Genomic DNA, 16585 nt, shown 5'->3' on the forward strand with positions numbered 1-16585 from the left:
GCTCAGGGATGGACTCTGAACTGCAAGGTGGGAGTGGCTGGGGAAGAGACACTCTGCTGAGTGGGTGATTATCTTTAGGACTTGATACCTCAAGGAAGGACCTTGGACCCATGGCAACTTAGAATGTCAATAATCATTATGAGGAATTTTTGCTATCCCAAACTGACTGTTCTTAAAACTGAATTGGGCCACCTGAGGACAAAAAGAGAACAAACAGCATCACTCATCACCTAGTCGTACAAGGCTTCAGTCACTACCTGTTGCTGTCTCGCAGCAACAGTGAACCCTGAGAGGATTTCCGGATGAAAAAACAGGATGAAGCACTCTGTGATTTGGATAACCGGGCCCCTATATGCATGACTCAGGAAGAATCTCATGAATTCTTCTGGTGATGAATTTCATAAATTCTGACTGATGACTTCTGTATCAGTCACATGCAAAAAAAAAAGCACTAAAATCATTAACTTGGTATATCTGTTCTTTGTGATGAGCTGTGATCAGTTACCAAGATGTATGCTCGATGACACATTTTTCCCAGCCCCCAAATTCAAATATACACTGGCTCCTCCCCTTCCTTTCTGGAGCAGTTCCTCAGAGCTGTCTCCCAGACTATAGTCCTCAGGAAGACCCTGAATAAAACTTAGATGCTCTGTGTTTTGCTTTGAGTGGACACGCTTTAATAGAGTCAGCCTAACTTATCACCCTGGTTTCTCCAACTTATCAGTTAGTTCATATGCTTATAAGTGAAGACTTGCCAGTGACTCCAGCACCAAGGTGAAAGCCACTAACTGGGAAATGCCTGAGAGGTCTCTAGGAACCCAGAGACCAGTCAACTGATTTATTGTACAATCAGGGTTGGGCAATCACTAGATGACTTTATCATGTGATTCCTAGGGTTTTTCCAAAGCCTGTTGATTGGACAAAATTCAGGCTTGCACAGAAAAACCTGATGAACCTATTCAGGACTATCACAATCAGCCTCAGATTTGAAAGAATATTCTGATCTTCCTTCAAATGTTGGTTCCAACCAGGTAGCTTGTAACTCTATGGTTGTTAATAGGCTGAACTGGAACCTCTCTGTCTCATAAGAAGAACCAGGATGCGCTAGGAAATTCTGTTGGAGATTTAGCTAATCTCTTTCTTCCTCCCTCCCTGTTTCCTCTTTTCTTCCTTCCATTCTAACTGCCATGGTGATGAACAAGCTTGCTTATATATTTTTGGACACACCCATCAAGAAAGTTCAGAAAAAAGTTTCCGAAATGACATTGTGGGGTCTGAACTAACTTCATGATGTTTTAAATTTATTGGGTTGTATTTCCTTTTTTTTTTTTCAGATTTTTTTTTAAATTATTTTTTTAAGCTGAAGGATAATTGCTTTGCAGAATTGTGTTGGTTTCTGCCAAAGTATTGGGTTGTCTTTTCTAACTATGAAAACAAACTATACACTTTTTTTTTTACTTAATTTTATACTTTATTTTTTTCCCTTTATTTTTATTAGTTGGAGGCTAATTACTTTACAATATTGTAGTGGTTTTTGCCATACATTGACATGAATCAGCCATGGATTTACATGTATTCCCCATCCCGACCCCCCCTCCCACCTCCCTCTCCACCCGATTCCTCTGGGTCTTCCTAGTGCACCAGGCCCGAGCACTTGTCTCATGCATCCAGCCTGGGCTGGTGATCTGTTTCACCCTAGATAATATACATGTTTTGATGCTGTTCTCTCGAAACATCCCACCCTCGCCTTCTCCCACAGAGTCCAAAATTCTTTTCTGTACATCTGTGTCTCTTTTTCTGTTTTGCATATAGGGTTATCATTACCATCTTTCTAAATTCCATATATATGCGTTAGTATACTGTATTGGTCTTTATTTGCTGGCTTACTTCACTCTGTATAATGGGCTCCAGTTTCATCCATCTCATTAGAACTGATTCAAATGAATTCTTTTTAATGGCTGAGTAATATTCCATGGTGTATATGTACCACAGCTTCCTTATCCATTCGTCTGCTGATGGGCACCTAGGTTGCTTCCATGTCCTGGCTATTATAAATAGTGCTGCGATGACAAATTATACACTTTGTGATGGAACAAAAAAAAAAAAAAACCCACACTCAGAATATACAGTAAAGTGCAGAGAAGGAAACTGAGACAGAACTGCTGATAGTTAGCATTTTCCACAATTTTTGCACAGATCTGTATATTTACTATATGTACATCATGCATACATACGGATGTAAAACTGTGGAGACAGACATACAAACTGTAAAATTTTATCCATATCCACTAGCTAATCTATGCTTTTCACAACATGGTCTGTATTGTGCGTTTCTAACTCAGCGTCAAGTTTGAACTTTTTGCACACCGGTGAGTCTCGTTGCCCAGCGAAGTTTCTAACCATGACAGATTCACCCGACATGCGCTGTGCCCCATTTAAGCAAGTCCCGGTAGTTGGACATGTGTAGGTGGTTCCGTCTCTCTTTCACTGGCGATGCTGAGTTGGGGCATCTTTGCAGCCTCTCTGATGGTCCCACAGGGTCTGCTAAAGGAAGTGGAGAAGTTGGAATCCTATTTATTGTTGGGGAAGAGGTGTGGGAATTAGAACTCTGAGCTCCGCGCATGCTGTGCCCCAGTATGCATCCCATTGGCTGGTTCTAACTGGCAGATGGAGTGGTCAGTAGCCAGTGCTCCTAGGGTTCCCCCCGCCCCACTCCGCAGCCCCCCACCCCCACCCCGGTCCTAGGAGCAGACTGGAGATGTTCTCTGGGAGCCTCCACCTCCAGTCCCAGAGTGACTGGCCCGAGTCCCTTGCTTGACTGTCCCCTCTAGCCAGTCCTTGGGCCCCTTCCAGCATAGCTCGTCTCTCTGGGATCTCTCACTCACCCCTCACCTCCTTGCCCATCAGGTCTTGTCCTCCAGGTCTGAGGCGGACAGTCATACAGACCGATTTGCCCTATGGAGAGGAATTAGGGAAGAAGTCAAATCTGGGATCCACAGGAAACTGTAAGAATGTAGGAGAGTCCTGGGTAGATGAGAGGTCACTGCTTCTCTCCAAGCCCCCACATCCTGAAGGAACCCCAGGAGTAGGAGGTGATGAATCTAGAGGCTTGACTTCTACACCAAAAGTCCCCACACTTTTATTGATATTTTTGCCTTTGTGATTAGCTAGCTTTCCCTCCATACTTTTAATATATCTGAGGTCTTAAGTTCTTGGAGGAAAGATGCCATGGGTCGTGGGATGGTGGATTGTACAGCCAGGCCACCAAAAATGGCTGTTCTCTTGCCCTCAGTCGATCCCCTGCCCAATCAGTGCCCGATTCACCTACAGCCAACTCACATCATTGACCTGCCTACGCTTGCTGCAGAACCCATGCTAAGCTGCTTTAGTCGTATCTGACTCTTTGCAACACTATGGACTGTAGAGTGCCAGGCTCCTCCATCCTTGGGACTTCCCAGGCAATGGGTTGCCATTGCCTTCTCCAGGGGATCTTCCCAACCCAAGGATCGAACCTGAGTCTCCTGCATTGCCAGGCAGATTCTTTACTGCTGAACACCAGGGAAGCCCCACTGAGATGACTGTCTGACCGCAAATGCTTATGGTGCTGAGAATGGAAATCTTTGTCCCACTCTGTTCTTATAAGTAACACCAGTCCCTTCCTCCTCCACAGTGTGTGTCTAATCCCCACATCACCCTCCAGGGCAGTGTGACTCTTCACATCCTCCAAGGGGGCTGGGAGGACGTGAGAGGAGGAATGATCTGCTCAAGGGCACCCATCCAGCTGGTGGCAAAGCTGAGTTTTGAACCTAGATTTTAATCATCTCCCCACCCAATCTCTTCCTCCTGCACAACTGACCTCTGCCACCCATTTTCCCAACTTCTCTTGGTAACTGGTGACTACCATGTACCAGACACATGCAGGATGCTTGACATGCACCCCTGTTATTCTCACACCTGCCCTTCTAGGTTGACCTTCAATATCTACACTGTAAGTGCAAACAAACTGGGCTGAAAAGATGTCACTGGAGGAAACCTCACTGCTATTTAGAGGCATGGCTGACCCCAGACCCTTATTCTCCCCTACAAGCCTCTGGTCCTTGAGACCTATTTGTTTGCCCAGATGACCCCTGACAGCCCTGTTGCTGGCTGATCCCTTCCCCATCTGGTTCTGCTTCCCCTTCTCAAGGGTGTGCTGGTCTTAGAGTCCCAGTCCCCAGCTGGTGTCCCACCCTGGGCCCAGAGCGATCGGTACCTGGTGGAGTAACATCTGATGAGGCCCAAAAGGATGAGAGTAAAGAGGAGGACATAGCCCAAGATTGACCACGCCATGAGGAAGTCCAGGAGGAATGTTGACATGGTGACGCTTTGGCTAAACCCTAGAAGGAGAAGAGGCATGGAGGTCAGGACCAACATTCGCTCATCCCTCCATTCACCCACACATCTGTTCCTCAGAGACTCATGAGCCCCTACCGCATGCAGGCACTGTTTCGGGTACTAGGGGCTCAGCAGTGAAGAGAACAAACTTCCTGCCCTAATGGGGCTGACATTCTAGCTGGGAAGTGCACAGTGGAGTACAAAGGAAAAAGATGTCCAACGTCATGGAGGGTAGAAGTAAGTCCTCCAGAAAAGCATGAGCTGGGGGCAGAGAGCAGCAAGGTATAGGGTGCGCTGGTTACACAGGGCCATGAACTTGTTCCACGGGGATTCACTCACTGAGCTCCACCTGTGTGCCCGGCGCCATGTTAAGCACTGGGGAAAAATAGAGATTTAAGGACTTGCAGCCTCTGTTCCCTTGAAGTTTTACAGTCCAGTGGGTGTCAAATGGCATGAAATGCGACATCATACATACACAAAAATTGTGTCATTCGATGCTTAGTAAATAGTGCGGAGGGACTGAAATAAATGTATCCAGCCCCCATTCAGTGTCCGCTCCCCTCATTCTGAGCCAGGCTGATGGCTTCTAGTGCCCTGTCTGATGTCCCTCATGCAGAAACCCCATCAAAGAGAACCCCCAAACTGCAAAGGGGGAAACTGGGGCTCAGAGGGGTGACACTGCTGCCCTTGTTCACGCAGGGGGCAGCGGCAGAGCTGGGATTTGATCTCAGGTCACTGGGCTCCAGTGCGCCTGCTCTTCACTGCCCTGCATGCCTGCTCTCTCCCAAGCCTGCCGATCTCTTTCTGTGGTGTAGAGGATCGGGCGTGGGGTCCCTGAATAGGTGCCTCCCCCACATGCAGACTCCTTCCTAACCAACTTCAGAGGCCACACCATGGACAACTCCCCATCTTCCCTGCACTGCCTCCTCTGGTGTGTTCCCACTTCCTCATCTCAGAGCAGCCCCGCGGATCTGTGGAGGGCAGAGACTGTGAGGTCAGATAGCCAGGGTTTGAATCCTGTGTCCTCTGCCCATTAGAACTGGAGCCTTGAACAAAGCGCCCAAACTCTCTGTGGCTCCATTTGCTCACCCGTAGAGCGGAGGTGATGCTGATAAAGGTCACTTACTCTATAGGGAGACCGGAGGGTCACCCAGGTTTGAATGGTGGCTGCTGGCACAGAGCAAGTGCTCAGTCAGTGTTGGCTGATCCTGCATCCCTGGAATTCACTCCAGCTCTGATCTGAGAACTCTGGGGGCTTCATACAAGGGACAGTTTGGATTCAGACCTTGACAGGTAGGGAGATTTCACCCGACAATTGTGAGCATGGCAACACAAGGCAGAGAAGGCATTCCTGATGACAGGCGCTGCCTAGGCAGAGGCACAGAAGTGGGGAGATTTGGAGAGGGCAAGAGGCCGCTGCTGCACTCACGGGGGCGCTGGACCTGGACTTCCTCGTACAAGGTCAGCTGGGTGAGGTTGTTCTCCACGATGCACCTGTGTCTGCCCATCTGGTCCCAGGTCAGACTCGGGAGGGTGATGTTCTTTTCTGGGAAGCTCAGGAGGGAGCCACTGTGGATCCAGCGGTACTTGGATTCTGGCGCGCCATTGAAAACACACACCATCTCCACTTGGGAACCGATCTCAGCAGGCAGGATGCTGTTGTCGTTACTGGCCTCGCTGAGGATCATTACATAAGAGGGTCCATCTGCAGAGGCAGGGCAGGACACCTGTATTATGCTTCTGACCTCTGGGGTTCCCATCTCCTTCCTTCCCTCAATCATATGAAGTCTTCCTCCAGCCTGGAGTTGCCCCACTCTGCACCACAAGCAGACCAGGGCAGCTGGGCCAACAACAGTGACAATGATCATAGCATCTTCTGTTGTGGAGACTTACTACAAGCCAGCTGCCTGGCTGTCCTTTGTGTCATAATAATATAGGTGTAGAATAGAAGTGGGCGTCCTGCCCACTGCACGCCGGGTGCTGTTCTGCACACTTTACACCTTCACACACTCAGTTAGTTCCCACACGACCCACGTGACCACAGCCACTCTTGATCCATTTCATAGATGGCGATAACGAGGCTCAGAGGAGAGGTTTAGGGATTCCCGAATCCCCTGCTGACCTACAAAAGGACCAGGCAAGTACCCCTATGAACTGGGAGGAATTTTCCTGAACATCTGCAGCCCCTGGTCCTTGAGTTTGGTTCCACACCTCTGACCAGTGAGCCGTGTTGGAAGGTCAGAGACTGTCACCTCTGCGACAGCTTTCTTGGCACTGTGGCCACAACCCACAGGTAAGGAAATCTGAGAGCCTGCAAATGCAGTTGCAGATTTCAATTGGAAATGATTCTAGACCTGGGTTAAAAGAGATGCAAGAACTGAATCAATCTGGACAACCTTGAGACATTTCAAAGACTCTGAGTTTCATTGCAATTCTGAGTTCAGTGTCTTTGATTTGCAAGACCTGTTTGAGAATTTGAGTAGGTCTTGCAGGCTTGCCAACTTGCATGGTTGGGCAGCAGAGAGGTTATAAAAACAGAGCATCTATGCAATGCCTACCTTATATTTTTTAAATTTATTTTAAAACTGAAGGATAGTTACTTGTGATGATTTTTATGTCATATTATGCATATTATACATTTTATGCATATGCCATGCATCGGCCGTGTGTCCCCTCCTCTTGATCCCCCCACCTCCGTGGGTAGAACCCACGCCATCCCTCTAGGTTGTCACAGAGCATCGTCTTTGGGTTCCCTGTGTCATACATCAAACTCTCTCTGGCTCTCTATTTTACATATGCCTACACCTTAGTTTTAAAATTGAACTCTTTAAGTGAGTGTACTCAATTCCATCCCATTAAAAGGAGTGAAGATAATTTTGCTTTCTATGAAGAACTCAGTAAAATGATCTATGAGCTGATTTGGAAGGCTCAGGGAAAGCTGGGTTTTGAAAACTTAAGAACTGGAAAGCCAATGTAAGAGACAATTGGTTGTAGGCCAGTACATCTTTACACAAAAGACAGAGGTCCACAAAAATCATATTTCTAATCTGAGAAGTAGAGATGAGGGGCCCCATTTTAGGATGAGTGAACCAGGGGTCTGAGCAGTAAGGATAGTTCTGAAGTGCAAAGATTTAAACAGCCAGACCTGGGATTTGAACCCAGGACAGCTGTCTGCAGAGCATCTCATGCCACTCTCACCAGTTCTGCCTGTCTTGTGGCCACGTCCTTTGAAAACCCTGATGCCACCCTTGGCTTCCCTCTCGTGACCCCAGAACACTCACAGGCCATCGTCAGATAGATCAGTTCACTTCTCTGAATGACAGTCCCTAAGACGATTTTGACCCCACACTGCAGCGGCGAGTCATAGTTCTTGACCCTTGTGATGATGAGGGTCTTTGTGTCTGGGGAGATGGCCGTGCGTTCAGAGCTGGACACCAGTGTGTGGGCCACATACCACTGGACCTCAGTGTTGTTGGTGTGGCAGATGGCAGCCATGGAGTCCACATCCTCTAGCACGATGCTGGCGTTGACTGAGATGTCCAGGGTTTCAAACTCTGGGTGAAAGAGGAAAGAGAAGATTAAGCGTTGGATCTGACTCTCCAAGCTCTGCTCCTCTCCGTAGGGAGTTTCAGGGTATCTTGGGGGAGAAGGCAAGACTTGTCAGATAGGATCTAGAATCCTGGCAGGAGGTATCCTGGGGCTAAGAGGGTCAGAGGAGCAGGGAGTGGGCAAGAGGCAGTCAAGATGCAGGCAATCACCCGAGCCCATCATCCAATGCTCTGAGCCATCTCTATGGCTCTCTTTCAATGACGGTTAGTTCTTCCCACAGGTGTGTAGCCATATGGTTCTTTCTGAACCTTCAAACAGAAAACTGCCATCCAAGGAGCCACAGGTTGAATTCAGAGTGAGGGGTGGTCTTTGCTCTCCATAACTATTCCTCCCATGATCTGAGTCCCATTCCCTTTACAAATACTTCCTCCAACCTTACAACAGACCACAATGGGGGTAGAACCTGCCCCCATTCTATAGATGAGAATACTGAGGACCAGAGAGGGAAGACAAAAGTGATTTGGTATACATAGAGTCAGAGGTAAGCAAAGTTCTCCCAGTCTTCAAAATCCACACAGTCCAGCCCTAGCTCTGTGGAGCCCCTGGGAACGCACTGGAGTAGACAGAATTCCAAGATGACTCCATGATCTCTGCTGCCTGGTATAACCCCTGTGTAACCCCACCCCCTCAATGCCAGTGGGCCCTGTGACTTTCTTGTAGCCTATAGAAGATGGTGAAGGTGATGGGCTGTCCCTCCCATCATTGTCTGACTGTGTGTGCTCAGTCGCTTGTTCATGTCTGACTGTTTGTGGCCCCATGAACTATATTAGCCTTCCAGGCTCTTCTGTCCATGGAATTCTCCAGGCAAGAATACTGGAGTCGGTAGCCATTTCCTCCTCCAGGGGATCTTCCCGACCCAGGGATCTAAACTGCATCTCCTGGGGCTCCTGCATCGGCAGGCAAGTTCTTTACCCACTGAGACACCTGGGAAGCCCCAGTAGCCATTGTCCTATAAGACTCCTTTTCAGCAGTCTAGAGACAGATACTGTTTTTAACCTTGATGAGGCAAAGAGCCATGATGTGAAATCCTGTGGACAGAGTTACCCATGAGAACACAGCTCTAGCTGACACTTTGTGAGTCTCAGCTCAGTAAATGAGCCACGCTCAGACTTGTGACTCACAGAAGTGGGTGTCCTTTTAAGCTACTAAGTTGGAGGCTATTGGTCATGCAGCAGGAGATAACTAATACACTGAGAGGGAACCTGGAGCCCTTGAAAGTACTGAGGGTCCCGTCTCCGAGGAGAAGCTAGATGACCATCCGCTAAGGCTCCCAGTGTCATCTGGAGGCAGGTGGAGACTGGACAGTGTGAGGTCCAAAGAGCATCCCTCCCCAAACCTCCAGTCCAACTCAGCACAGTTAGACAGGGGGCAGCTGCCCACTCACCTTGAACCTCGAGCCAGCCAGTTGCTCTCTGGGTATCACTGATGGCAGCCGCCCGCACGGTGTAGTTCCCCGTGTCATTTAGTCGAGACTCTTTGATCAGCAGGGCACCAGTAGAAATCATGCTTTCCTGGCCACTGTACATGGGCCCCTTCTGCTGGGAATGAGATGTGGCATTGTAACTGATAATCAGATTTTCCTCAGTGTCATTTGCACCCCGGTGCCAGCTGTATTCCTGAACATCTTCAGGGGTGTTCTCGATGACCAGCAGGCTCTGTTGTCCTACCACTCCTGTGAGTGAGGTGATATCCATCTGAGCTGAGCCCTGGCAGATCCCACAGGCCAGCAGACCGGCTGAGGAAGCCAACAAGAAAAAGACACACGCACGTGGATTTACAGCTGTAGGCAATGATCTGCAGAGATACTCATGAACAGGTCAAGAGCTTCTAGCTCCTGAAGGACTCATCAGTCTGTCCCCTCCTCCCCATCCCCTCAGCCCCTGCCTCGACCCATTCTTTTCTGATCCTTTTCCATGCTGGCCTCCTCCCTGGACACTCAGCCTCTAACGTCTTCAAGGGAAAGTTTTGTGGATCCTTATAAAGTTCTACTGGTGACCCTGCTTCCCACTGCCCCCGCCCCCCGCCTCGCTCCAGTATCTTCCATGGCTCCCCAGTGCTCTCAGGATAAAGTTCAAACCCTTAGCATGGCTTTTGAGACACTCTTTGTGAGAACGAGTGTTGAGAACCCAACTAACCCCTTTTTGGATCCCATCTACCCTACCACATCACCCCAGGCACTCCCTTACATTCATTCATTTGTGTATTCACTTCTCAGGAGATGCTGCATCCAGGCTGTGTGTCCCAATCACACATATAGCTCTCTCTTGACCCACCACACTCTCTCCTGACTTCAGGCTTCTGCACTTGCTCTTCCCCATTTCTGGTACCCTGATCCCTTGTCTTCCCTCCCCATCTGCATCTTCCTGTTTAACTCACATCCTTTCATCTTTCAGGCTTCAACTTTGATGTCTGCTCCTCTGCAGCCTGGATCAGGCAGCCCCTCTCTGCTCCCCTAGACTCTGAACCCTCTTATTTCCTCCCCCGACATGCAGGGTTATCAGAGTCTAATGGCAGATCTCCATCCTTCACGAGACTGAGCCTGGCTGCATTAGTCACCAGTGCCTCCCCAGCCGCCCTGAGCACAGGGTGGAACCCAGCACAGGGGCTGGGCATGGTTATCTGAGCAGATGAATCTCCCCCAAGACTCTACGCCTGCCTTTTATCTAGCATCTAAGTTCAGTGGAGTGAACATGAATGGAGGTGAGAATGTGTTTTCTTTCCAGAGTGTCTGCTGCTCTGGGAACCGTAAGCCTTGGTTCCATGGAGGAGGCAAAGACAGCTGAGACTCCCTGCTCCAGGGCTCCAGGTGCAGACCCCAGAGGTGTTGGAGGACGGTATATATGGCCACCAGGGAAACATGTCAGCGTTAGTCGCTCAGTCGTGTCAGACTCTTTGAGATCCAGTGGACTGTAGCCCACCAAGCTCCTCTGTCCATAGGAGCATACGAGAGAGAAGGAAGCATAGAGTCCTGGTGAAAGTGAGGAATTTGAAAGGGGTGGAGCTCATGAGGTAGCAGAAAGGATAAGGGTAGTTGGGAAACTCAGAGGAGGTGATTGGGGTGGTGGGCATTGAGGTCTAAGTGCAACACTTCATGGGGTGGGTAGAAATGAATGCTATGTGTGTGTGCGTGTGCATGTGTTTGTGATTTGGGCGCACTGTGGTCATGTGTGTGAGTTCATGAAAGTCCTGCTGATAGTCCTGGGTCACTCCCTTCTCCCCCCTCCTCTGTCCTGCTGCCCCGCTCTCTTACCCACAAGGATCAGTTCCCTTCAGAATCTGCACCTAGGGCCGGAAATGTCCATGAGCTGCTCCAGTCCTCCTGCTGGAGGGATCTCTCCAGGGACCTGACCGTCTTCTGGGCCCTTTTACAGACCTGCGTCCTCTCAGGCCCTGAGCTGTGGTCTCTACCTGCTTCCTGCTTAGGGATGGACTCTGAACCGCATGGTGGGAGGGGCTGGGGAGGAGACACTCATCTGAGTGGGTCATTATCTTTAGGACTTCATGCCCACATGGAAGGACCTTGGACACGTGGCAATGTATAATATCAATGACCATTGTGGGAAACGTTTGATCTTCCCAACTTACTTTTCTTAAAATTAAATCAAACCACTTGTGCTCAAAAAAAAAAATGAATAGCATCACTCATCACTTAGTTGTACAAGGATTCAGTCACTACCTGCTGCAGTCTCTCATCACAGTGCACCTTGAGAGGAATTCAGGAGGAAAAAACAGGATAAGGCACTTTATGTTTTGAATAATCAGGCCCCTAGATGCACAGCTCAGGGAGAATTTCAATGACCCCAAACTTTTGCATCAGTCATATGCAAAAAAAGCACTAAAATCATTAACTTGAGATATCTGTTCTTTGTGATGAACAATGATCAGTTATCAAGATGTATGCTTAACGACACATCTTTCCCAGCCCCCAAATTCAAATATACACTGGCTCCTCACCTTCCTTTTTGGAGCAGGTCCTCAGAGATGTCTCCTAGGCTATAGTCCTCAGGAAGACTCCAAATAAAACTTAGATGCTCTGTGTTTTTCTTTCAGTCAGCATCCTTTAATATCACTTTAGTCATTCAAATTTATCACCCTGATACCTCCAACTTATATCGGTTAGTTCATATGCTTGTCAGGAAATCCACCATTGGGTGGGTTTGTCCAGGAACTTGAAGCAACAGACAACATTGTTATCCCCTGACACTCTGTTATTCCCAACCCTCATGTATCATGGCCATCCATTCCCACTGGCAGTATATCTTTATCCTCATCCTGGATTTGCAGTCACGGTCCTCGTGGCTTCGAAACTCTCCGGATCCCTCGGGTTCCATTTCTCTGGAGAATCCTGATTAAAGCTCAGGGATCCTCACCCACGCAGACTGAATCCCCAACCTGTGTTCTCACTCTGTTTCCTAATAACCCAAATGTAACATTCAGGTCAAATATCCACTCTCTGTATACACATTTCTATGTATACCGTCAGTTGAAAATTAACTATTAATTACATTGGGACACCCTAGCAAACATTCACAGAAGCACAGTTCTCTTTTTCTAGCTCTCAGTCAAAGACATGAGTCTGGCGTTGCTATGACTCAAAGGGAAGCCAGGTGAGGAAGCTGGGAGCCCGTGACAGGGGCTGGAGATCCCAGTCTCAAATCTTCATGATTTACATCTGGAAGAACTTCTCAAGGCAGCTCACAAAGGCTTGTCTCTGAACAAGGACTAGACTTGCCTTCTTCTCTCAGAATCACTTATGTAAGAGCCCTCCCAGCTTCCCCTGGGTTCCACAGGGCAATCCTGGGATGGACTCTCCTTGGTGGGCGGCTCCAGGCAGTGACAGGCAGAAAGCCCCATCCACTCTTTCCTTTCTCTGTTCCCTGCACTCCCTGGAAAATTCTCATCCCTCCTCCAAGACAAAGGTCCCTGTTTACGTGGCGTGGCTTGACCACTGTCCAGCCCCACCCAGGATGAGCAGCAGAATTTGTAACTCCCCCACACCCCCAGTTGATACCAGGGATTAATTCAAATTTCCTGGAGGCATTGTCACTTCTGAATCAGGCTGGGGAATGAACCGGGGTGTGGGAGGTCGCCTGTGCCCTTGCTGGGTCCCAGCTGGGCGGTGGAGTCTCACAGTAGCTTTCTTCTAAAAATCAATCAGACACACATATGGCTTCCTGGGACCTTTGCCAAGCACCTGGCCGGTGTGAGGCTCTGTGCCACGTATGCCAAAGGATCCTGAGGAATGCAAAATGTCGCGCTGGTTATGGAGATGAGGAATCAGGCTCAGAGAGTTTAGGCGGCTGCCTCGGGGTCACCCAGCCTCTCAGGGCAGCGTTGGGACTCACGCCCCTGCCGGTTTCTGAGGATCTCTTCCTCATGGGCTGTTGTTGGGTCAGGCAACCAGCAGACCCCTTGCACCAAATAACATCCCTGAGACCTTTTGATTTTTACTGAAGAAGGGGGTAAATGAATCAGTGACTCGGGGATGAGACAGACACAGATGAGGTGATAAAGGCTAGAGCAGGGGTCTGCAACCCCGGTACCAGTTCATGGCCTCTTAGGAACCAGGACACACAGCAGGAGGTGAGCAGCGGGGAAATCCAACCCTACCCCACCCCCCGCAAACACCCCCCAAACACAGTCAGAAGACTGTGGAAAAATTGTCTTTTATGCAACCTGTCCCTGTTACCAAAAAGGTTGGGGAGTGCTGGGCTATAGGACCCCTGCACATTCCTTTATTTGTTTCCCCCCTTATTTTACGAATGGTTTAAAAACTGAGGCTAAATTTACCCAAAATGAAGTATAGAGATTTTCAGTGTACAATGGCATGAGCTCTGCCAAACGTGTCCTCTTGCATGACCAACATCCCCTCAGGATACAGAATTTCTCATCATCCCAGAAAGTTCCAGGTGCCCCTTCTCAGACAAGGTCCATACTTAAGAGCTGCTACTGTGTGATCCTAGCACTAGACATTATTTTCCATTTATATAATTGGAATTATGTAAGTTGGTGGATCAGGTAATAAAATAAAGTTATACCAATTATAACATACATTAGATTTTTATTACTATTAATATAAGGTATCTCATGAATAATATATTTGAATTAATCACATAATGTGTATAATACAAAATGATAAACTATACATTTTTGATAATATTGATAGAATTAAAAATGCTAAGTAATAGTATGATTGATAATTTAAATCACATAACACACAAATTCTATAAACATAATATATATAATTGATTTATGTAACTGAAGTCATGCAATATGCTCTTTTGTATGTTTTTTTCACTCATTATGGCTCACTTTGAGATTTGTCCATGTAGTGTGTATCAATATGTCATTCTTTTTGATTGTTGAGTAAGATAGAGGGAATTACAGTTTATTTACCTATTTTTCTGTGGCTGCACATTATGTTTGCTTCCAAGTTTTGGCAATTATGAACATAGCTGCTGTGAACATATTTGTCCAAGGCTGGGTATAGAGATACATTTTCAGGTCGCTCAAGTTTTAGGAGGCAGAGTCGAGATGGAGACAGTGAAGTCAGAGCCACATGTTGGCAGCTCAAAGTTCCCTGGGATACCTCCCCTGCCCCAGGAGACCAACATCTGACAGGCAATTAGAAAGATTAGAAAGATGGATGGTCTGGAACTCAGGAGGAAGGTAGGGATGGAGATACACAGTGGAAAACACCAGGAGGTCCAATAGCCCTGGTAATGAATACTTGCTATTGTGGGTTGAATTGAGTCTCCCCCACAAAAAAGATATATTCAAGTCCTCACCCCTAATATCTGTGAATGTGGTTCTGTTAGGGGAAGCACACTGATTGAAACCGCCCACCCTGGCCAGGCACCATAGTAAGCATTTGCATGAGCTGTTCTACGACAGGAGGTCCTGGTAAGGAACAGGGAACTAATAAGCCTCCACCAACCAGAAGAGTTCGGGAAAGGTCAAAAGGAGACACCATGTGTCTGACCACCTCCCAGAATCCTTCTCTCTGGCATCCATCTTGGCTGAACAAGGCGTGTACCACCAGGAAGGACTCTGAGTCAGAATGATTGGCTAAGGACAACCTGGAAACTAACCCCATCACCATAAAACCCGAGACTACAAGCCATGTGACAGAGCAGTTCTCCTGGGTTCCCTTACCCTAGTGCTCTCCACCCGGGCGCCCTTTCCCTATAAAATCTCTTGCTTTGTCAGCGGATGTGTCTCCCCAGACAATTCATTTCCGAGTGTTAGACAAGAGCCCAGTTTTGGGCCCTGGAAGGGGTACCCTTTCCTGCAACAGCTTTATTTGGAGAAAGGGTCTTTGCAGATGTAGTCAAGTTAATATGAGATCAGGTTGGACACATCAGGAGATGCCAAGTCCAGTGAGTGGTGTCCTTATACAAACAGGGGCATTTGGAACGTGTAGGGAGGAAGGCCGTGTGACAGAGGAGGCAGACAATTGAGCTATGCTGCCACAAGTGGAGAAATGCCATGGATTGTTGACAACCACCAGGAGTTACAAGAGGCAAAGGAGGAATCCACCCTAAACTCTCCCAAGGATGCATTGACCTGCCCAAACATTGATTTTCATCTTCTGTCCTCCACAACTGTGAGAGAATGTATTTCTGCTGTTTTAAGCCACCCAGAGTGTGGTATATTGTGACAGCAACCCTAGGGAATGGATACATTCACTGAGCACCCACAGAGCATTAAATCCTCACGTATCCTGCATTCTCCAATTCTAACGTTGAGTTTAGAGAGGATCAGCACCATCCCTGGGTCAGGGGGGGCCCGGGTGAGCAGCTCCACGCCACCCAGGCCAGCAGGCAGAGGGTCCAGGTTGAACCCGGGCACCACAGGGGGTAGTAACCCTGGGCTCCAGGGGCTGCCTTGTGTTCAGACAAAGTCCTAATTGCTGCGTGAACAATGGAACAGTCAAGTGCTTCCTGAGAACAGTGATGACCGCAGGGGCTTGGCCACAATTCCATAGATTTGGCCAGAAAAGAGTCTCTCTCTTTCTTTCTTTCTTCTCACTTTCCTTCCTTCCTTCCTCCCATTCTAACCGCCATGGGGATGGACAAATTTTCTTATGTATTTTTGGGCACATCCATGAAGAAAGTTCAGAAAAAAGATCCAGAAAGGACATTATGAGAGCTGAACTAATTTCAAGCTGTTTTAACTTTATTGGTTTTTTTTTTCCTAATTATATTAACAATTTACTCATTTTGTGATTTAACCAACCCTACAGAATATACATTAAAGTGCACTAAAGGAAATTGAGATAGAACTGTTGATGGCTAACATTTTCCACATTTTTTTTTTGACAAGGGAGGGTATATGTGCACATCTATGCATACATGTGTATATACATGTGTGTGTGCATGTGTGCACATTTCCCACATCAGTGAGTCTTTTCCCAGCCAAGTTTCTACCGATGACAAATTCACTCGACATGTGCTGTGCCCTAACATTTAAGCAGTTCCCGGAGTTGGGCATGTGTAGGTTGTTCTGTCTCTCTGTCACTGGCGATGCTGAGATGTGACATTGCAGCATCTCTGATGGTCCCAGGGTGTCGGGTTAAGGAAGCAGAGAAGTCAGAAACCTA

At 47.9% G+C, this 16585-nt stretch overlaps 1 protein-coding gene across 1 annotated transcript; it reads right to left on the minus strand.

The window, feature by feature from the left end:
• Positions 1-230: 230 nt before the first annotated feature.
• On the minus strand, positions 231-9677 carry LOC122692797 (carcinoembryonic antigen-related cell adhesion molecule 18-like). The gene is made up of 6 exons (XM_043900623.1): positions 9368-9677; positions 7656-7928; positions 5804-6079; positions 4253-4376; positions 2886-2923; positions 231-286 (listed from the first exon to the last, which is right to left on the minus strand). The coding sequence occupies exons 1-6, from the start codon at positions 9675-9677 to the stop codon at positions 231-233; spliced, it is 1077 nt and encodes a 358-aa protein (XP_043756558.1).
• Between the last annotated feature and the right edge of the window lie 6908 nt (positions 9678-16585).

This window comes from Cervus elaphus, chromosome 4, assembly GCF_910594005.1.
Source record: "Cervus elaphus chromosome 4, mCerEla1.1, whole genome shotgun sequence".
Lineage (NCBI taxonomy): Eukaryota > Metazoa > Chordata > Mammalia > Artiodactyla > Cervidae > Cervus > Cervus elaphus.